At 40.5% G+C, this 22783-nt stretch overlaps 1 protein-coding gene across 7 annotated transcripts in view; it reads right to left on the reverse strand.

Annotated features, from left to right (window-relative positions):
• LOC117302676 (sodium leak channel non-selective protein-like) overlaps positions 1 to 22783 on the reverse strand; it is a 52845-nt gene that overhangs the window by 14208 nt on the left and 15854 nt on the right. For 5 of the 7 annotated variants that reach the window (XM_033786659.1, XM_033786665.1, XM_033786661.1 and 2 more), the window contains exons 14-30: positions 22239 to 22376; positions 17219 to 17364; positions 16689 to 16751; positions 15705 to 15932; positions 14907 to 15011; positions 10164 to 10304; positions 9723 to 9845; positions 8952 to 9005; positions 8335 to 8506; positions 6862 to 7002; positions 6312 to 6524; positions 5620 to 5720; positions 5238 to 5358; positions 3731 to 3829; positions 2878 to 2971; positions 1578 to 1684; positions 622 to 822 (exon numbers count right to left, since the gene is read on the reverse strand). In XM_033786659.1, coding sequence (XP_033642550.1) covers positions 622 to 822; positions 1578 to 1684; positions 2878 to 2971; positions 3731 to 3829; positions 5238 to 5358; positions 5620 to 5720; positions 6312 to 6524; positions 6862 to 7002; positions 8335 to 8506; positions 8952 to 9005; positions 9723 to 9845; positions 10164 to 10304; positions 14907 to 15011; positions 15705 to 15932; positions 16689 to 16751; positions 17219 to 17364; positions 22239 to 22376 — 2247 coding nt within the window. The remainder of the gene's footprint in view (positions 1 to 621; positions 823 to 1577; positions 1685 to 2877; positions 2972 to 3730; positions 3830 to 5237; positions 5359 to 5619; positions 5721 to 6311; positions 6525 to 6861; positions 7003 to 8334; positions 8507 to 8951; positions 9006 to 9722; positions 9846 to 10163; positions 10305 to 14906; positions 15012 to 15704; positions 15933 to 16688; positions 16752 to 17218; positions 17365 to 22238; positions 22377 to 22783) is intronic. The other 2 variants (XM_033786662.1, XM_033786660.1) reach the window with 2 other exon arrangements.

The raw sequence follows: 22783 nt of genomic DNA on the forward strand, positions 1-22783 counted from the left end.
ATTCTTAGTGTTGACTATGTTTCCACCACAGCTACTAAACATACTACAGTAGACCCCTGGCACAAAACAAGATCACACACTTTGTACATGCAAACAATATTCCGGGTCTAGAGAGGATCAGAACAAATAAAAGACATTGGGAACAAGGTTGTAACATGCATTTGTTTAAAGCAATGAAAAGTGCGCCATCGCGATAAATGAACTAGTGCATTGGTGACGACAGTTTTTCACTACCCTCTTCCCTCTATGATACAAGTGGTTGGATATTAAAAAGCCTTGGACGATTGCGACTTATATCGTAGTCACAACTACTGATTGCGTAGTCGAGTCGCGACTCACGTTTTTTTAACTGCTGGGTTAAAAACCTGGAGGAGCTTAAATGGTCACATAGTAGGAGGGTTGACTGTGTACTGTGTGGATAGATTCACCACATTGATACATTTGATTAAGCACTCAAAACCTGGAGGAGCTTAAATGGTCACACAGTAGGAGGGTTGACTGTGTACTGTGTAGATAGATTCACCACATTGGTACACTTGACTTAGCACTCAAAACCAGGAGAATCTTAAATGGTCAAATGGTAGGAGGGTTGACCGTGAGAAAAATCATTATGCCACTCACCTGATTGGAGAGGTAGATAGCGACCCACACCACACCCATGACAGTGACAAACAGATCATACCGATTCCGGCGGCTGTGCCAGTAGCCGATGGGACTCAGTGAGATACATTTCAGGATGACCTCCAGGACAAACATATTCGTCAGTAAGACCGAGACGTTGGCCAAAGCCTGCGCTGCGTCTTTGTTGTCCGATTCCACCCACTGAAGGAGGACGATTTAAAAAAGTAAAAATTAAGTTTAAAAAAGGTACATGTATATATATTGTTTTCTTAAACTCACTGGAGGCTCAATAAGGGCCTAATTTCATAGAGCTGCCTCAGCACAAAAAGTAACTAAGCACGGCAAAATGTTGCTTACCGGAATAAAGGTTACCAGCCCATATACCATGTCACATGCTCAATTGCGACTGGTATGCTGATCATTTCTGCTTAGCAGAAAACATTTAGATATATTTTCTGTTAAAGCAGCTGCAGACAATTTGTCTTGGGATGAACTTTACAGACCTTATGCACATGATGTCATATCAGTAGGGCGCCCTCACCTATAGGTAAAAAAGCAGTGTGCGTACAAGTCTGATTGTTCGACATCGTTTTACCTGGAAGATGGCGGCTGGGTGTAACTGGCCCGAGGTGAACTTGGTGCTCATCTGTCCCTGGTGCCCAGCGGAAAATGAGCAGAGTTATATAAAGGAACTAGAGGGCGACCTGATGATGCTGCGTGCAGAAAACACGACGGGATTGCAAGGAGACACGTGCGCCATTTTGTATGATGAGTGTTGTACGCGCTTTAAATATGAAGTAGGCCTACGCTTCGGTGTGTGTGTATGAGAAATAATCGCTATGAGATGTTGTTTTTTCAACCTACAAAATGGCCCCATGAGCGCATGCCAGGCCGCGCAACTAGGCCAGTGCGCCCTCTAGTTCTAATATATAACTCTATGTAAATAAGTTACTCACCCGATATGACAGCAGGAAGAAATTGATGAGCACCAGGCAAGCAATGAAGCGCTTGAAGAACTTGTGTTGAGTTACGTCATACATACGAGCCCTGAATATGGAGTGATCTAAAAGGAGGAAGTGTGGAAAGACAGGAGAACAAGGAATTAAACTAGAACCCTCATGTTAAAAAAAAAAGAGTTTAAAAAAAGAAAAAAAAAAAAAAAAAAAAAATGACAACAAAAGCTGGAGAAATATAACTAGAATCCTCGGGTTCAAAAAGAGTTTTAAAAAAAACAAAAAAACAATGACAACAACAGCTGGAGGAAAAAATCAACAAATTATGTGCACAATTTCAAACAATTTTTTTTGTTTTTTTCAAATTGCCTAACACCACAGGACCAGACGGCGAGTTTTTTTTATTTTATTTTTTACCTTTCTTTTTTTTTTGCAAGTGGCCAGACACACAAGGCCTGAAGGCCACTTCAAGGTGTGGGCTACAATTATTTTATTCCAGAGGACGTTGTCACCTACTCCTAGGGCTGAAACAGGGTTACCCCTTTTACAGTCCATACGGATGTAGGCTTGGGTATCGTCAGTCCAAAGCCTGGCCGGTAGCGCAGAAAGCACTACCTCCCCAATTTTACGTAGCAAGTGTCACGGCCCACATTCGAACCCACACTCTGTTGATCAAACACCAGAGCTTGAATCCGGTGCAGTTAACCGCTCGGCCATGACACGCTACATGTATAACTGATTTGGGCTATCGACCCAAATCAACTGCCACCAGTGGGCATTTTGTCACCTACTCCTACGAATGAAACACAATGTCGGAGGCATGGGTATCATCCTCAAGCCCCACCAGCAGAGCAGAATGCACTTACTTTCCAACCTTTTTCAACGAAGCAATTATGGTAAAGTTCCTTGCTCAAGGGCACAAGTGAAATGACCGAGACTCGAACCCACATTCTGCTGCTGGCAACACCAAAGCTTTGGTCCGGTCACAGAGACCGCTCGGCCACGACACGCCACAACAATTGCCCATTTATAACAAGAGAAGACAGAGTAAGTTTATATTTCAGGGATGTCAAGAAAAAAAAATTTGAACTATGATCACAAAGCCTGAAAGCATGCGAGCTCAACATCGACACCAATTACACGCATGCCACAGAGGTCATGGCCTCTGTTGCCTCTGGTCTTGTCCTTGTTGCCCCTTCAAAAGTTTTGCCATTTTCCAACGGAAGTGTCCTTTTCAATTGCTCATTTCAACAAAAGTAAAATTCCAGGCCTGCGCCACGCCGTACTACGAGGGTTTTTCTACCTGGTCTTGGAGGCAGATGAAGAGGTTGGGCCAGGGAGAGCCTGCCCTTCAAGTCCTGCCATCTCCTCTGGTCAATAGTCAACAACGATGTACCCTGAAACCACAACAAAAAAAATATCTCAAGAATACAAAGAAAAAAAATGTCCTCGTCGCAAACCGAGCAGATCCTTTCAGAAACTGTCTCCGTGTATAGACGATGTGACCTGTGACATCACGTGTTTACAAAAAAGCCAGAGCCTGGACTTCCTGCATGCACGATTTGTACACAGCTGTATGGAAGAAATAATAAAATCTTACATTTTATGGAGATTGCACTGTCTAATTCTTATCAAATTTTGATATGATGAAAGGGGGCAAATCTCAAAACTTGTCCAGCTTTTACTTTCATAATTCTTGGATTTATCTGAAAATTGAGACACAAAACGTCAAGTTTCCCATATGATCTGTGCAGTATTGTGCCTGCCAGAATACTCAAAGAATGCACAAGGTCACACCTATTGTAAACAAAGTTCACATGGTCTATACCTGTACATTTCTTTAAAACTCTGGGAGTTGGAATCCTATTATTTTTTTTAATGAAGTGATAAATTGTTTCTCAGAAAACAAATTCGAGTCAAACATTCAAATAGTTCCCATTTGCAAAGGAGATTTGAATAATAGCGAGGTTTAGCTGCACGTTGCGCGAGCAAGTGAACGTGAACGCAAAAAAAATGGTTTTGTTTCTGGGTGATGTCACCACTTTGGGCTAATTGCATGCTCACATATGACATCTGCATGCACGTACGTACCTGTCATGAAAAATGGTAACATCACGTATGCTGAAAACGTGAAATCGGTTGACCGATTCTCTTACCTTACTCTCAAAATAGTTTGTGATGACCACACCCACAAACAGGGTGAGTCCGATCATGCAGCCAATGAAGACAAAGATGTGGATGTATACACCATGCGACTGTGGTGATCGAAAGAGATAATTGTCAATTAATTGCCCATTACAATCCTTCAAGATGTCTTATAGACCATCTACTTCTTCGTTACTGGTTGTTCCCCAAACCCACAGCAATTGGGGTGACAGGGCCTTTTTCTCATGCTGGTCCGCTACTTTGGAACAATCTGCCCTCTTAACATCCGTAACATGTCCTCTATTCATAAGTTCAAAGAGACCCTCAAAACCCACTTTTTCAATTGCTGCTTTTCACTAGATATATGTGTTTCATTTCTTGTGCCATGATCATCACTTGTGATAATGTTTTGCAATTCTTACTCTTCGGATCGTTTTGTAAGGTCCTGTTGTAAAATTTTTAATATTTTTATAATTATTTTGTTATGCGCTTGTGTACATTTTATGGAATGGGCGCAATAAAAATGAATAAATTATTATTTATTATTATAGATACCGGCAGGCTTCTTATCACTATTATTATAAAGCTTCTTGAAAAATAGTCCATTGATCCTATTTACTTCCGAGTTTTTGCTCCCATTTCTTTTTAAATCCATTCCTTTTAATTACTCTCAGCTCCCTTGGGAGTATACAGCCCTGATGAGCCGCAAGTGCGCTCCATTGGCTTTTTCATGCACAATATTAACCTCTACCCCAGTTTATGTATAAAGTGGATTACATAAAGTGCTTACATTGCCAGCAACTTTTTTTGCTAGCAAAACCAATTCTGTAATGTTCCTTTAAGGACACAAGTGTCATGACCGGCATTCGCACCCACACTACACTTCGATGACTTAACCACCAGAACTTGGAATTCGATGCTCTACACCACTCGGCCATGACACCCTGCTTTCACTGTTAGATGTGTTATAATGTTATTAGTTATCACAAAAGCAACTATTGTTCAGGGATTTAGACCAGTGTCGTACATAGAAATAGAACCCGGAGAACGCCGAGTGTCTCATTGTGTGTGAGGTTTCGTTATGAGACCAGTTTTATGGACGCATACGCCATTTACGCGTGTATGGCAAAATATTTTGCCATACAATGACATCATCGTTGACCAATGAACACACTAGAAACGGTCTATGTGCGCCGACATCTTGCCATACACGCGTGTCACGTGATGCTCATTTTGCCATACGTGTCTCACGCGATGATAACTTTGCCATACACGCGTATCGCGCGCCATCCCTACGCCGCGTCCACAGACAACACAGAGGGTGGCCGAGCTCAGCGTTCTCCAGGTTCTATTTCTATGGTGCCGTACAACATAGGTTAAAAACACACACTCTTTTTGTTGTGGATCCACCAATCAAAACCAAGGGTTCAAGTATGCTTGAAGACAAGATCTAATGTCAATTTCCCTTGTAAAACTTTTTTGCCGGTCTCAACATTTTGAGTTTGACTTTGTTCTTACCCAATGAACTTCTTTTAGGACGATATCTCGGACTTCCAGCCAACCTTCCAGAGAGAGAACTTCAAACAGAGCAAGTAAGGCATTGGCCAGGTTGTCAAAGTCAAAGTTACGTGGGTTGGCCCTGGTGGAAAGACAAAGAGGTCGTTCAGACACTGTACTAAAGTCGGTTTAACTCATGGTTATAGTATCAACTTTCTTTAACCAAGGTCTTGAATTCAACTCAAATATGAGTCAGAAATTTCTTCTTTCTCGAAAACTATGTTACTTCAGAGGGAGCCCTTACATTGTAAATACTACGCCATGTACGCTTTTTTGCCAACAATTATTTGGAGTAATAACCAATAGTGTCCAGAGCCTTTAAGAGACAATTGTTAATGTTTACCAGACTCTGGGTACCATGAAACCAGGCTGACTCTCGTTCTCAGGTGAAGTGCGGAACTTTACCACGCTGACATTCTGGATGAAGTGACCCACACACTGATTCTACAAAACCGTCGACAGATACAAAAGGGCAGGAAACAAATGTAAAAATGTATTATTTGAGGCATTGCATGATGAGGTATCCATATAATAATATTTGGTTTGTGGTAACACTGTGTGTATATCTACTTGCCAGGTAGAGTTTGTTCTATAGAGAACTGTCTTGCTGCATTCTACTACTGCGGAGTAGATTTTAGACAGATAGAAAAGGCGGGAAAACAAATGTAAAAATCTCAAACAAAATTTTGTGACACTTTTCAGGGTGAAAAATTAATCTGGAAAAATTTGAGGGTTTGTGAAATCTCCTCTTGATGGCCAATCAAAACAGATAAACTGTCCCAGCTAACTACAGAGGCCAATTTGATAGTGCTGCTTAACGGTAAGCAACACTTTGGTGTGAACTATAGCATCAAATTGTACTCAAGTGTTCAACATCTTTTTAATACAGGTTAGCAAGAAAATAAGGCGACCAGCTTGCACATTCACAATGGATTTGCATTGTTACATCATTTGTTTTTAAGCAAGGACTTTTTTGCTTAAGCAAAATTTTGTGACTAAGCAGCTCTATGAAATTGGACCCTGGGCTCCACTCACCTTAAGCGTGATGCTTGCATCATTACACTTGGCCAGATTATTAGCGAAGGTCTGAACTCCGAAACTGGCGAAAATGAACATGAGCGCAAAGAGGAGTATGGAGACCAACATCATCTCTTTGATACCGCGCAATACCTCATACACCATCTTGCGTAGGTGGGGCACCAGGGTAAATATGCGCAGAGGACGGAAACAGCGCAGAATCATGAAAATCTGACAGGAAAAAAAAAATATAATAATAATCAAGAGATCATTACGGGAAAGCTCAATTTAGGATTTTTCGAGTTTTGAAACAAATACTTGGAAAGTAAACGTGTTTTCCACTGAGTGGGTGTGTTTACATTGAATTATTTAAACTTAATGGATGAGCAGTTAAACTGCCTGGGGCAGTCAGCAGCCCCTAATATAAAGTCCACTGTGCGCCGTGCTGAGTTGGCGGGGGGGGGGGGGGGGGGTGGGGGTTGGCTGGGGTTAACAAAAATCTATTTCCGGAGAAATCACATAAATCACATCCCTGGAGTATTTATCCAGATCCAAAACCAGAACTCACGTGAGCCAGAGAGTTTGGTGGTATATTACGAGGCAACCAGCAGATGAACACCAAGCTGACGAAGTAGATGAAGACGTCGAGGACGCCACCGATGTCGCGGATAAGAGCCTTGGGCGTGAAGAACAACCCATCTGCCAAAACCTACAACAGACAACAAGTAATAATAACAAATACTTACAAAGCACCTTTTACAAAAGTTACAAAGCGGTGTGCATTTTCTCTGAATACACACAAAACTATAATAACTTTACTTGGCATAAAAGCAAGCGAGTTTTTAACATGACTTTGAAAGGTTCAAGAGATGATGCCTGTCGGATGTGAAGAGGTAGATTGGTCCATAATGTAGGTGCGCTGACTGTGAATGCTCGTTGGCTGAGGTGCGGGGTGCAGGGGCACAAAGGAGAAGTAAAAAAAGAAAATAGATTGAGAGAACTGAGCTTTGTTCGAAATTAGGTTCTGGAGATAAGTAGGGGCGAGACCATTTCTGACTTTTTAAACAGGAGGAGGACTTTAAACAAAGTCAATGCATACAAGTTTTTCACACTACAGGATAAATCCTTTAACAGCATCTTAAAGGGAAGGTGTAAGTGTCGTGGCCGTGCGGTTAAGAGCACCGAATTCAAATTCTGGTGTTTTGATCAGCAGAGTGTGGGTTCGAATCCCCAGCCGTGACACTTGTGTCCTTAAGCAAGACACTTCACCATTGCTTCGTCCTTCGGATGGGACGTAAAGCCGTTGGTCCCATGTGTTGTGTAACGCATGTAAAAGAACCCAGTGCACTTTTCGAAAAAGAGAAGGGGTTCGCCCCGGTGTTCCTGGCTGTGGCTGCTGTATGCGCCGTAGCACCTTGTAAATCCTTATAAGGTGCTAAATAATTGGGTCTTAAAAATTCATCACTGTAATAACCTATCTTTCTGAAAGTTTGTATAATTATACTCAGCGCCTTGAGTACCTTGTTTGGTAGATACATGCACTATATAAGACTTCGATATTATTATTATTATTATTAAGTTTGGTTATCACTCTTCAAATAAATAGCAATAAAAACTCATGGTTAGAAAGCCTACAGTTGCTTTGGATAGTATTATGAGGCATTTTGAGAAACATCTCACTTTGTAATAGAAAAATGGTGTTTGAAGCTTTGCATGGTGTGGAAAATAAGAGTAACTACAGTATAAATATAAACATGAATAGTAAACTTGCGGATACAACCATGAGTAAAATCTCTTTTGAAGGAGTGGTGGCTCTGAAAAGAGCCAGTTTGGTCTTGACGTTTCGAACAGTATACTCTGCTCGTCTTCAGGAGAATGCTGGACTAGTGGTGGTGGTGGAGCTTTTGTATGGCTGGAGGGATGCACTTTTGGGCGAGAAGCAGAAGCTGTTTGTAATAGATGTTAAATTTGAATCGGGGATAAAGACCACAACCAGTTAAACTGTAGGTTTACAGTTTTAAAGATCTCAGTAGTAAAATACCTTTAAGACAATCTCGAGACTCATGAAGATGACGAAGACATACTCGGAGACCTGAAGGGGTGTCTTGATCATGACGCTACAGCTGGCATCCTCAAACATCATAGAGATGCAGGCCGCTACGGTGAAGACTATAGAGAACCATGTCAAGTAGGTCACCATGGCTAAGAAATCACTGCAGAGAGACGGAGGTCAACACGATGACACATTTTGCATGACATTGAATTAAAGGCAGTGGACACTATTGGTAATTACTCAAAATAATTATTAGCGTAAAACATTACTTGGTACCGAGTAATGAGGAGCTGTTGTTAGTATAAAACGTTGTGAGAAACGGCTCCCTCTGAAGTAACGTAGTTTTCGAGAAAGAAGTAATTTTCCAAGAATTTGTATGCGAGACCTCAGAATTAGATTTTGAGGTCTCGAAATCAAGCATCTGAAAGCACACAACTTCGGGTGATGCGGTGTTTTTTCTTTCATAGTTGTCTCGTAACTTCGACGACCAATTTGAGCTCAATTTTTTACAGGTTTGTTATTTTATGCATGTGTTGAGATACACCAAGTGAGAAGACTGATATTTGACAATTACCAATAGTGTCCAGTGTCTTTAAGAAACTTACTAGAATCCTTGGTATCTTCGTTTGATGGCCATACCGGATTCATCCGTCAGAGTCCTGAGAGGAAAGAGAGACAATAATAATAATAATATCAAAGTCTTATATAGTGCACGTATCTACCAAACAAGGTACTCAAGGCGCTGAGTATACACAAACTCTCAGAAAGGTTATTGCAGTGATGGATTCTGAGACCCAATTATGTAGCACCTTATAAGGGTTTACAAGGTGCTACGGCGCATACAGCAGCCACAGCCAGGAACACCGGGGTGAACCCCTACTATTTTTCGTTAAGTGCACTGGGTACTTTTCCATGCGTTACACAACACATGGGACCAACAGCTTTACGTCCCATCCGAAGGACGAAACAATGGTTAAGTATCTTGCTTGAGGACACAAGTGTCGCGGCTGGGGATTCGAACCCACACTCTGCTGATCAGAAACACCATGGTTTGAGAAACACCAGTGGGTTGAGAGTAATTTATGAACAAATAGTTTGAAACAAGGATCCACTTTTAAGAGGTATATTCATCATCATCATCATTTCGTGTCATCACACAACTGCTTGCCAGTGTTGGGCAACTTGGAGTCCCACTCTAGTAAATTTTGTCTTTGTTTAAGGCCAAATTACCATGACTGATAACATTTTTACACACCGGTTGTACAGTGTGCTTACGGTTACTGAAAACTACAGGATAAGTTCATTCTCACAAAAAAAAAAAAAATCAAAGTTCCCTTATTATATGGATGTTTGTAAATTGAAGCTATAAAACTCACGCATTGTATCTCGCATACACGATGGCATTGCAGATTTTCCGAACTTGGCTCTCCCGCCCCACTGCGAAAAGAGGCGTGTCAAAATAGGGATGGTTCTCTCTCAGCTCCTCCTCTTTGGCAGTTCTGCAAAGTTCAGAGGTTAAAGGTCAAAGGTACAAGGTCAAAGGTGTAAGGTTAAAGGTTACCTTATACATAAATGGCACGGCATTTTGTGGATGACCGTGTTAAGTTGCAAAATAAAAGGAAAACCATGCAGTTTCGAGGAAAATTTGTGTGGATCATTTCATTCTACTTTTGAAAAATCTTTTAAACAATACATTTTAGAACAAACGATTTTCAAACATGATTTCATAGATTTCATGATTTCACCCGATCCAAGGCAACTTGTGTTCCTTTAATAAAATATACCATAATACCAATTATACAAACTCTGCTTCTCACCTCTTCTGGACAGCCTGCTGCTTGCGTTCTTGAATGACCTTAATGTTGAAGGAGACATTCCTGTTGGTGATCGTGTCCCCGTTCTCCTTGATAGATTCCATCGGCTTGTGACCTCTGAGTGACCCCCGCAGCGCCCTCAACCTAGGTACGAATAAAGGAACAACGCAAAGCTTTAGAAATCACAAATCGGAAAAGCAAGGCCGTTTTGAAACCGATTAATTTGTGAGTGGCTACGGCTAGATCAGTGTCTTCTAAACGGCAGGCGGCCAAACCAGCCAACACCACTACAACAAAATAACTCAACTTGAAGAAAAATAAGTCAAGTTTAATGCCAACCTGGTTACACGGTTTCAATCACTAAAAATCATCGTTTTCAATCGAAGTAGAAAAGGAATTCTTTTCTACGTCGAGATATATTTTCTTGCGACTGCAAGAACTCAGACTTTTCTGTCTTTACTTTCCAGTCAGAGAATTGTCTATGCTCTAGAGCCACATTGGCAACTAAAGCCTCAGCCATAGCCACTGCTTTATAAGCCCAGTTCATACTTCATGCGAACGGGAAACAAATATTGATGACATAGAATCGCAACGGGTGAGCTGTGTTCAAACTTCTGCAAAACATTTGCGAGGGCAGCCATTTGCGCGACACCAACATTTTACTTCGCAGTCGCATTCGCGGGAAGTATTAACCTGGCTTAAATCGAGTTTTACAAAAAGAGAACAATCTTATGTTGTACGTAACAAGACTCAAAGCACGAGACACAAGAATCATACAATGCAGCAAGACACTTTTTGTTTATCATGCGAGGAAAAAGATCAATGCAGTTTGGGGAAAACTTTTTCTTGAGTAAAACACAAACTCGACGCAATCAGGTAAGTATTGCAGCTGCAGAACGGTTGCATTTTGCCTTGTTTTTAGAAACAAGATCAACAAGGCATGCTGTACAAAAAGTTCAATGCAGTTTTAGGATAAAAAATTCTTTAGAAAAACACAAACTCGACGCAATCAGGTTAGTATTGTAGCTACAGAAAGGTTGCATTTTGCCTTGCTTTCAGAAGCAAGATCAACAAGGCATGCTGTACAAAAGTTTGCAAATTACGTGGAGCCTTAAATATTGACTAGAGTGTTAACTCCTTTTGCACACATTTCTGGCAGCCAAGGACGCAGAACTTGTTTGACCCTCGTGCTGTTCTGACTAATTTAGGGTCGTGTTGAAACTGATGCACCTACATGTGTATTATAAAGAGGTTTTGCGTTACGCGCTAATGAACTATTTTAATTTAGTTTCAAAGATTCCAGAAAGAATAAAAGCAGCATGTATGAATAAATTTGAGCAAAGGAGTCTTGCTTTTAAATGTATCACCGCCTAATGATGAAGCGAACAAGTTACCAGCCAAAATAACAAGTTATGTTTTAACACTTGTGACTGGTCCACTGCTTAAGTTTACTTAGCAGAAAGACACCATTTCTTTCTTGATGAACAGCTTTATGAAGTTGGGCCAACAGCCCAATGTCATGGCTCTGTTCATACCATAAACAAAGAATCTGCACTTACAGAAGCAGGGAATCTGCCCTTGCATCAAGGAAAGCATATTTCACAGGTTACATGTAGCAGGGAATGTTCACTTCATTACTAGGCATTGTTCGCTTTCACAGCTAGGACAAGAAATTCGTTGCTTGCCCCATAAAAAACAATAGGAGATCATAAGACAAGAATTTGATGATAAGCAGAGCTGTGAAATAGGGCCCTTGTCACATATTTTTGCTAAGCATTTTCATGGCCACAATCCCATGCCACAGTCCCATGCAGGAAACTGAAAAAAAAAAAAATCCATGCCAAACAAAACCTCATGCACACCACATATGTATATACAGACCATGCCGAAAATGCACTATAGATAGTTCCCACGTAAAACGGCCATCTTTACGGGCAATTTGGAACACACAGCCTTGCGTTTTGCGCCAAAAATGGTGTGCAACAAAACTCGTTGTCTGATTGGTTTGTAAAGAGCAGGGTTGCATTAACAAACTGAGCGCTTGACGCGCCTGCAAGCCAAAATGTGATTTGCCCGTATACATGGCGTCTATTGAGACTTATGTATACATGTACAACAAATCTTTAATGCGGCCATTTTCTTCTTCGTTTTCAGGCAAATGCAATGCATTTGCATTTCCAGGCAATGCATTTCCAAACTGACATTAATTTCACTGAAAACAAATGTCAGAAACAAGGTGCAAACAGTAAAAAGAGTATAAAGAAAAGGGCATAATGCAAAAGAGTTTTTTTGTTTTACGTCAGGAAGGGAATTAGTGCAAGCATTCTTGTCTCGCCTTTAAGTCAAACACGTCAGTGTGGATTTTAGTGTGGAAGAACCACACAAAACCGCCAGTGAGTTTTGGGTGGCAAAAGGAACAACCCCCTCTGATTTAAACAAAATCCAAACCCCCCCCCCACCATAATTAATAGGAAATTACATAAGCAGATAAACAAGCACCAGACTAAAAAAACTTCAAGACAATGGACACTATTGGTAATTGTCAAAGATCAGTCTTCTCACTTGGTGTATCTCAACATATGCACAAAATAACAAACCTGTGAAAATTTGAGCTCAATTGTTCATCAAAGTTGCTAGATAATATTGGAAGATAAAACACCCCTGTCACACGAAGTTGTGTGCTTTCAGATGCTTGATTTCGAGACCTCAAAATCTAATTCTGAGGTCTCGAAATCAATTCCTGGAAAATTACTTCTTTCTCGAAAACTATATTACTTCAGAGGGAGCCGTTTCTCACAATGTTTTATACTATCAACCTCTCCCCATTACTCATTACCAAGCAAGGTTTTATGCTAATAATTATTTTGAGTAATTGCTAATAGTGTCCACTGCTTATACATAAACAGCTAAGGCTGTGTCAGAAAAAAGGCGACCTCCGCTACAGCTACGGCTAGATCGCACGCGGCTGCCTATTCTCCAACACTGTCAGACGCACTGATCTAGCCGTAGCTGTAGCCGAAAGTGCCGTTTCGGACATGTCCTAGTGACTAAAGTTTCTCCTCCTCCTCCTAAGCAGGGATATAAAGCAAAAATCAAATCAACTTTGCAAATAAAAGTGGCTGGAAGAAATAAAATGACATGAAAAATGAATAGGCGTGAAAGGTGAAATCAATGGGATGATGCAATCAGCACACAACGTCAAGAACATCTAAGAACCGGAAGGTCTTATCTGTAGCTGGTACTCCGTTCCCGACTCTCTCTCCCTCTCGTTGTACACAACTAATCAGCAGTGGAACCAGCCTGAGACTGGTAATCTTTGCCCTGGTTGCGTCATGATGTAGCCATCTCCGTGGTACCAGACTTTTTGTATAGACCGTTCCAAGCACGCAAGTGCTGCACGCGCCTTGTGGCTGGGCCGCCATTGCTGGCTCGCGGCAGCGCAATGTTTTGAATGCGATAGAGCATGGCAAAATCATCATATTTTTAGCTTTTTTTTTGCGAATGAAGTGTTTCCTCAATGATTTCCACACATTTCCTTGCTGGACAGTTTGACAAAATTATGTAGAGTATTCCTTTGTAAAGGATTTGGGTACTTTTGTAGGACACAAAACACAATGTCCACAGATTTACATTAAACCATGGAGGAAGGAAGAGAAGGAGTTCGAACGAAGGGACTTCAAAAGTCGAACCCGTGGTACCGCGGTGGTTTAACGACACCTGGTAATCACCCACATACCTTACACAACAATGGGCGACCTGGCATATGTGAGTTTGCGCGTGCGCACTTGGTTCTTCGCACAATATGGCGTGGTATGTTGTATGGATATAATACAGAAAAAATAGTTTTTGGAGACCTGATAACAAAATTTGCCACACGTGGCCACCAAAACGAAAAACACAATTGAATACCAACCACCCTCGTGTGCTAATACCCAAATTTTGAGCCCGGTAGTGACCGGAAAGTCGCAAAAAATGTAAAAATATGCTATGATATTTACATGTAAACACCACAAACGGTAAATGAACAATTCTTGTCTCCAATGATTCAACTTTACACAAAGGCAGCAGTAGGTGCGGAGTAGCGATACAGAGCCTTGTGTACAAAGAGATTTCATCCCAACCACTAATCGGCCAGGTCTCCTATCTTTTTCCAGACAGGAACCATTGTCCGGGTTTTCTTTTGTTACTCTGCGGTTTGGCGGGCCATTCATACTCCTTTTCTTCCTTCCTCCATGATTAAACTTACACGGTCGGAAGACAATGATGGTAGAAAGCTTACCTTAAAGTACACTCTAAATAATTTGAAACTAAACGGAAGTGAATACTGAAATGTTGTCAAAAAAACCTTGCAGTTGTACAACACATTTTAGAGACCCCACTGTGCAGTTTCTGCGTCTTTCTCACTTAACTCACCAATTGTCTGCTCAGTTTTCAGGATTAAATTTCTGTTTAGTAGTAAATATTTACGGTCAGTGTTCTAGGCATGTCATGCTGTCCTCTCACGGAAATTGTGTTAATCAGTGAGAAAGGACAGTCAAATCACACAAAGAGTAAAAAATGCATCGATTTTCCCAAATATTTGTGTCCAAAACATCACGCTGCCGTGACCCAGCAAAGACGGCGCAGCCAATGGCAGCGTACAGCACTTGCACAGCAGGGCTAATTTGTAACGGTCGATACGGTTTAACCGTAGAATATGGAATGACATGACACTGAGAGTAGTAGATGAGATGCTGCTATATTTACCGATATACCGACCTGCGATCACGACTTCCATACTCGCTCAGCATTCTGCCCCGGTAACCCACGGCACCATAGCCAAGGCTTAGTACCCTTTGATGGGCCGAATTTCTGCAAGGTAGACACATAAAAAAAAAAACATTGTAAAAGGTGTCATGGCCGAGTGGTTAAGAGCATCGAATTCAAGTTCGGAATGGTGTTAGAAGCTTTGCATGGTGTGGAGAATAAGAGAAACTTTAAATACAAATGAATAGTAAACTTGCGGCACAACCACGAGTAAAATCTCTTTTGTGGGAGTGGTGGCTCTGAAAAGAGCCGGTTTGGTCTTGACATTTCGAACAGTATACTCTGCTCGTCTTGAGGATTCAAGTACTGTTGGTAGTCATCCGAGTGTGGGTTCGAATCTCGGTCGTGACACTTGTGTCCTTGAGCAAGATACTCTACTATAATTGCTTCTCTTCACCCAGGGGTATAAATGGGCACCTGCGAGGGTAGAGGTTGAAATTGTGAATGAAAAAGCCTTCGGAGCGCCACGGCAGCCCAGGTTGCATACTCCCCAGGGAGCTGAGAAATATTATAGGGATGTTACTGGCCCAACGACCAGGGGATTAATGTATTAAAACGGTTATAGCGAAATGCCCCATCGAAAATGTCATACACACTTGAAGATTTTCCAATGGAAGTGCCCTTTGCAAAATGAAAAAACGGCCCTTGCACTTTTAAAGGTGAAATTCAAGGCCTGAAAAATCACATCCGTGTATTTTGTTTGTTTTGTAGCTTCAAAGTTTCAGAATTATCCTTTACCTGACAATAGACGAAATACCAGTTTTCTTATGCACCAACCCAGGGATATGACTGGTAACCAGCACCTGTGCGCGACGTCGTAGCAGCCTCAGTTGATTGGCGGGGTCTGGCAGGGAGAAGAGAGCAGCCTGGGTGTGTCCTGGACCCTGGGAATCACGACTGACCGACCGCCGCAGAAGTCTCTCCATGTCCGTCCCAGTCTCAACAAACTGACGAATAAAGCTGTCCCTGTTGGTCGCAAGATTTCACGAGAAAATTGGTTTGGAGAGTATCATAGGGAAAGTGGAGGGGAGAGTTGCACTAAAAATTGTCCAGTGAATAGTCTGCAGGGCTGTTCCCCTGTTTTGTCAGCTTCCTCACACAGAATACTGTCCGTTATTTTTTCCTAGAACCAAGGTTTTGACTCCACAAAAAGGCGGAGCCTATTTTGGGGGATGTATTTCTAGAGGCATATTTACATTTGTTATCGCTACTCACTAATTTCAACACACGGCATGTTTTGTGCACGAACAACTCTTAAGAAAAGGATGAGGAGCAACTTCAAACGGTAATATTTTGAGAGATTTGGAAGACGCTGTGAACTCTTAACACTAGCCCGACATACGTTGTCAAGTAAACATCCAGGCAAAATTTCACAGCTCTGCTTACCATACCCAAAGAAACAACGCTGACAGAAGCAGGGAATTTTGCACTTTAGTCAAGTGTAATTTCATTGCTAAGCAAGGAATTTGTGCTTGAGGCATAATTCGCTTATACAACTAGCGCAGAAAATTGGTGCTTGCACAGTAAGCGGAGTACAGTGATCATATGTGCAGAATTCTGCGGTAAGAAGAGCCATGAAACTGGGCCCAAAACAGACAAAACACGACTATTTCTTGCAAGATAAACGTTGACAAAGTTAAACCAATCATGATCTAAAAATCACATTAGTGGAATTTGTGAATTTTGAAACTTCTTTTGTCCAGTTTACTTTCAAAGACTCACCTTATTTTGGGAAGAGAAAACTCAGACGGCAGACGAGACAGGCAGACCATCTGCGGCTTATCACTATAGTTAAAAAAATAACAGTAATTCAAAAAACAGATTTTTGAAAACTCACTCCTGAAACTGAACAGAGCATTGGTTAAAGGAACATTACAAAATTGGTAAGAAAAAAACTTGTCTAAGATCACAGATTTACATAAAACTTACATGGTCTGATGATGACGATATTGGAAAACATCCCTTCAAATGTTTCTGTCTGAAATTTTACATCTGATGAGAAAACTAATTTCCCATTTGGACTTTATCGCTCAAAGAGCGTTTTTTGTTTTCATTTTTTATTTTTAATCGATGTCATGCAAAATAATCGGTCTTTCACCATTCTCTCATGACCCACATGGCTGATCGATCTCAAACTTTAAGGCTGGGTCACAAAAAAACTAGTTCTCAAAATATCCAAACCCGTATTAAGTAAAATCTAAAACGGGTTTGGTCTGCGTCCTACAAAGAGTACCCAAAGCTTTTAAACTCACGGGAACTTCTCAAAGACTCGGAGTCGTAACGGAAGCTTCTCAATGATGTTGCGCTGTTCTGTCGCCTGAAGATGTTTCAGTGACTTCAAGTCTTCATCCAACTCCAAGTTGTCCAGAATGACGGCAACAAACATGCTCAACACGATCTTAACAGATCACAGCATCCAAAAAATTATAAAATGATTAAGATGTCCCACAAGTGAAAAGAAAAAATTTACTTGTGAGGAATATTTCAGTTGTAAAATATGAGCATCAAGGCGTCTTTAGGATGAACAGTATTAAAGACAAAACTATACCGATTTTGTATTGACTTTTTTCAAGCTTACATGTAGATCTGTTTCTGAAGTTATAGAATTTCAGCCTTAACTGTGCAAACAAAATGCTTTTCTTGAGTTAAGCGTCAGGATAAAAAAAATAATAATAAAATAAAAACACCTCTGGTTTTCAACCGAATATTTTTGGAAAAAAAGGAAGTTAAATTAATAAACTCAAACAAATGTATTTCCCCTTAATTGGCAAGTGTGGATGTTTAGATTGTTTAAAGACAGAAGAAAAAAAAATCCCTGCAACTGTAAAAAAAAAAACAAAAAAAATACACACTACTTTTCCCATCCTCTACTCAAGATGCTTTGTGCATTGTTTTTTTTTCTACACAAGACAACAGCCAATTTCGCCACACGACAAACTCAATCAATGTTGCACAAGACAAAACATGCCCTACAAGAGACAATAGGTGGATGTCACCATATTTGATGTATTTTACACAAGAAAAGCGCATGCATATACGCGCTGCGTATGACTCTTGTGCACTTTTCACAAGTAAAATACATCAAAGATGGAGGTCAATGACACGTATTGCAAGCCATCTATGAGGTCACTCAGACACAGTACTAAAGTCGGCTTTAAGGCAGTTTCAACTCATTCGGCTTCAACTTTATGCGTCTGAACGCTCTTAAAGCTTTAACAAATCAAGTTAAAAACGTTTTGGTTTAAAATCGGTCAGCGAGGAGGGTTTAATGCTATTAAAACCACTTCCGTTTTATCTTTTAGCACGGCGTGTGGAGAGAATAAAAACAACCACATCTGGTTTAAAGTCCTCACAGGTGACCAATGACCCAGGATGTGTTGTGTAACAGGTGACCAATGACCCAGGATGTGTTGCGTAACACGCCATAAATTGCACAAAGCGAGCACCTTTGTACACACTTGTAGTTGTTATATGTTGGGTCATGGTGCTCTGTGACCTAAACTTTGAGCTGTGTGAGCTCAAGGTATTTTTTTTTTTTACGACTGCCTCCCACTTCTTGTTAAAGTAAAATGGGTTTGAAAACGGGTTTGTGTCTAACTTTAGTACGGTGTCTGAACATGGCCAAAAAGTGGACAGGGGAAACGAATGAACAGCTATGGCAGGGTAATAGCATGCCATACTCAAAATCCACTAATCTACACTCAACTAAATACAATGATCCACACTCCACTACCATTACAAACAATCAACTACGAATGTGTTAACAGTCTACTAAAATCCCTCGTAATACAAACATCGTCAACATTAAAGCCATTCGACACAAGTGGAAAGATTATAAGAAGTATAACTATAATAGTTAAAGGTTCCTCCAAAATTTGGGGAGAAAAGATGACACTGGCGTATTATAATAATAATTTGGAGGCTTACCATCCTTACTCGCAGCTAACAGCTGATTTGGGAAGGATGCAGGGGTGCAAGGGCGCCTTTGGCAGCCAGCCACATCAACCTGTTATGACCACGAAGAACAGCCAGACATCAAAAGTGTTTGATTTTTTCCCCGAGGGAAGAAAACCAGACGGTCTGGATAACCCCCGTGGTACATCAGAGAACGAAGGCACAACTCAACCCACATATGGCCCTGGCCGAGTATCAAACCAAGGTCACCTTGGTGAGAGGCGAGCGCTTTACGCACAAGCCAACCATGCCCCTCGAAGTATTGACGCATACAGGGGAATGACTTCTTTTTTTTTAGGTAGTAAACACAGGGGGAAAAAGTGATATTTTCTTTGTGTTGAATGACTTTAAGATTTCCGCAGACACATAACCACAAATTCTACAAAACTATTGTGCTAAATCAATGACTCGACTACAAATCAATCAAATGCCATAACATGTTTTTGGGTTTTTTTTTTTTTTAGTTTTTTTTCTGGGGGAGTCTGAAGAGGTCTTAGAGTGAGGGTTCTAAAAGTTGTAGCTAGAAAAATGTGTACTTTGTTAATTTATGTAATTACGTTAACCTAAACTAATTGACCTGTGTTTGTTGTTTTATTGGACAGTGCTTTGTGATGGCGTACTTGTTTGTCACACATTCTTCAAGAAGCTTTGTATTGATTTCTCAACCATTTTTTTAACCATTGATAGTCCGTAAAAATAGAGGAATGCTTTTTAAAAGTGTAAAACATTAAAGGGTCTGGGTACTTTTTGTAGGACACAAAACACAGTGTCTGCAGATTTACATCAAACTCACACAGTTTGAAGATAATGGTGGTAGAAAGCTTCCTTTAAAATATTACTTGATGAGATGCTGTAGTTTTTGAGACGAAAATTATTTTAGCATGTAAAAACATATTTTCATGAAATTGATGTCCTCATTTCTCAAAAACTACAGCACCTCAGCAAATAATATTTGAAGGTACGCTTTCTACTATCATTATCTTCAAACGGTGTAAGTTTAATGTAAATCTGTGAACATTGTGTTTGTGTTACAAAAAGTACCCAAATCCTTTAATAGTGGAAATTGGAAATAGCTTGCAGCAACTTTAGCTGACAATCAACCCAAGTTCCAATGACGAGTGTGAGCTAGCTTTCAAGAAAAATGGAAGAAAGTTTCTTCCGAGTGCACAGCAATAAGGGTGGAATTTTGAATAACTTTGCGCAACCAGCAAGTTCACCAGCAAGTTCGAATGACGTTCGTGGCCAGTTTTTCTATTGTAAAAAAAAGGAAGGCAGGGCATTTTTCTCTGTCTAACCATGCACAGTCCACAGACAACAACCAACATACCCAATTCACTAGTTCTAAAAACGAAACCCACAAAACCAATTCTAAAAGTTTTAAAAGAAGTGGACAAAATCTAACAATCCACTTTAACATTCTGAAAAATTATTTGAAGCTTACAAAAAAAAATTCAGACTGATTCCGAGGCTACACAGTGTAAAACAAAAAAAATTCCTTTAAACCTAACCTAGTTTTCAGAGGCCATTTTGTTTTGGAGATGACCGTCAATAAATTGACCTTTGACCACCTTGTGGACCAATCCACTCTGTGCTTGTTCCTTTTTATGTACACTAGAAATCACTGAGCATTCTGATTGGCTAGTAAAATTATCCTCACACTAGGACCCAAATTTCAAGAGGCAGGGCAGTTTCATAGAGCTGCTAAGCACAGAAATTTGCTTAGCATGAAATCTTTTCCTTGATAAAAACCAGAATTACCAACTAAATGATCAGGTGATTTTCAGGATTTGCAAACAACAGCTGAATACCAGTATAACTAGCAATATGCAACAATTGGAAATTTGGCTGGTAATCCTGTTTTTATCAAGGAAGAAATTTCATGCTAAGCAAGTTTTTGTGCTTAGCAGCTCTATGAAATTGGGCCCAGGTTGGAATGATGGTGTGACCACTTTTTGGTTACCAATTATTTTTTCAATTACTAGAATGATTAACTTTAAACAACTTGGGTGTTTTTTTGTTTTAATTTGCAAAGATGTTTTTTACACAGAACGTTTTTCCTAATTACTTCTCTTCATGATGGAAAGAAGAAGGGCGAGGGGAAAGAAGGGAAATCATTGATATTAAATGAAGATGAGTTATTTGTGGTTTAGAGGACGGGCTGGGGCCTGTTAGTATAATACATGTAGCAATCAATGTTGATCTACTAGTGACAGACAAACAGGGTGATAAAACGGCTACAAAAGCCACTGATGAAATGCAAGATTCACTTAAAAAGCCTGATTTATCTTACCGAAATAATCTTGTATTATTTTTTTTCCCCTGCCAATGGGAATGCCATACGAATTTTGACGTCACAAATTCGCAACGAATAATTCACAACAGCGTGAAATATGCTCAACTCCTGCGAAACATTCGCTGTGAAAAACAGCCCCCCTTAAGTCAAAAATCAGCATCGCATCCACATTCCCGGGCCTTTCCCAAAAGGGACAATTGAATCTACCATTTCACCAGCGGCTTCATACGATATAAAACTGTGCGCTGACATTAAATTCACACCGGCTCCACACAGCAAGCAACTTGGACAAGTAACAGCTCGTACAACACGGGGTTAGTGAGGTGTGCTTGCGGCAGGCAAAGTAGCAGTGAGCAAACTGGCAGGCACTATGTGTCGTTCCACTAAGGGCATCCTTTCAGAGAGCCGCTAAGCATGTTGCCTATCACACAATTGTTTCTTAAGCAGAAACGTAAAGGGAAACCCTTCACTTTTTCCCCCAGCAACATAATCATGCTAAAAGCAGCTCTCAGAAATTTGCCTATGGTGTAAGTCATTGTGTTATTAAGTGCTCAAAAAAAAGAGAGAACAAAACATAATACAAAACACACACCCACACGCACATGTTCGTCAACCTAAAATCAAAGACTTCACTTTGCTCTTCAAATATGTCGACTTGTTTTGCTTCATCCAAATGTGGTTTGTACATGAAAGCAAAGCACAGACACCCTTGCTCCACGGAAGTCCTCGATTTCATCAGGTAAACAACCACCACCGCTTACAGACACACAAATGTACAAAACATGGTAGCGTTCTGCCTTGCTTTTCTCATACAAAAAAATATATAAAAAATACCCCAAATCCATCTTCTTCTTTTTTTCTTTTTTTAATGAGGAAAGCAGGTCAGACAGCCAACAGATCCTAAACACTCATTCAAGCTAGTTGTTAGTTTCAATGAATGCCCGACAGAAGAATACAAAACAATCCCCTTTGTGATTTTGTTTCTCTGTCTTCGCCTGTCGAGCCTAAATGGCATGTATATTTACCACGGTGGCAAACAGATGGTACGTGATGAAGTAGATAGCTATGATTGAGGCCAGAGCAGCGTCTGTAGCAAGCATACATTCGTACATGACGATGGCCCAGCCCTTTTGTGTCAGAATTTGGAACATGGATATGAACGCCTACAAATTTGGGTGGAATAAAAAAGTCGGCGACCAGGATGGCAGAAACGAAAGAAAAAAAATGAAAAAAAAAAGAAAAAAAAAGAGAGGAAAGAAAACAGGAAGAAGACAAAAAAAAATGTTATTAAATATTAATCAAAATGGTAAAACGGAAGAACTGCAAATGCTGCCCTGTGGTGGACTGAAGTGAGTTCTGACTGGTACAAACCAGTTTGATCTGGAATTATCACCAATTCAAGGTGGTTTTTTTTTTCAACTGTGGAATGAATGCAGCCCTGGTGAACTACATAGCTGGATAAAACCGCTTTAACACCTGTTTTCATCAAGCTGCACTGAGGTGACATCAAACAATATGAAACTGCATTAGACCAGTTCAAACCAGTACCAGTTAACAGAAGCATTTTAAC

This window comes from Asterias rubens, chromosome 18, assembly GCF_902459465.1.
Source record: "Asterias rubens chromosome 18, eAstRub1.3, whole genome shotgun sequence".
Taxonomy (NCBI): domain Eukaryota; kingdom Metazoa; phylum Echinodermata; class Asteroidea; order Forcipulatida; family Asteriidae; genus Asterias; species Asterias rubens.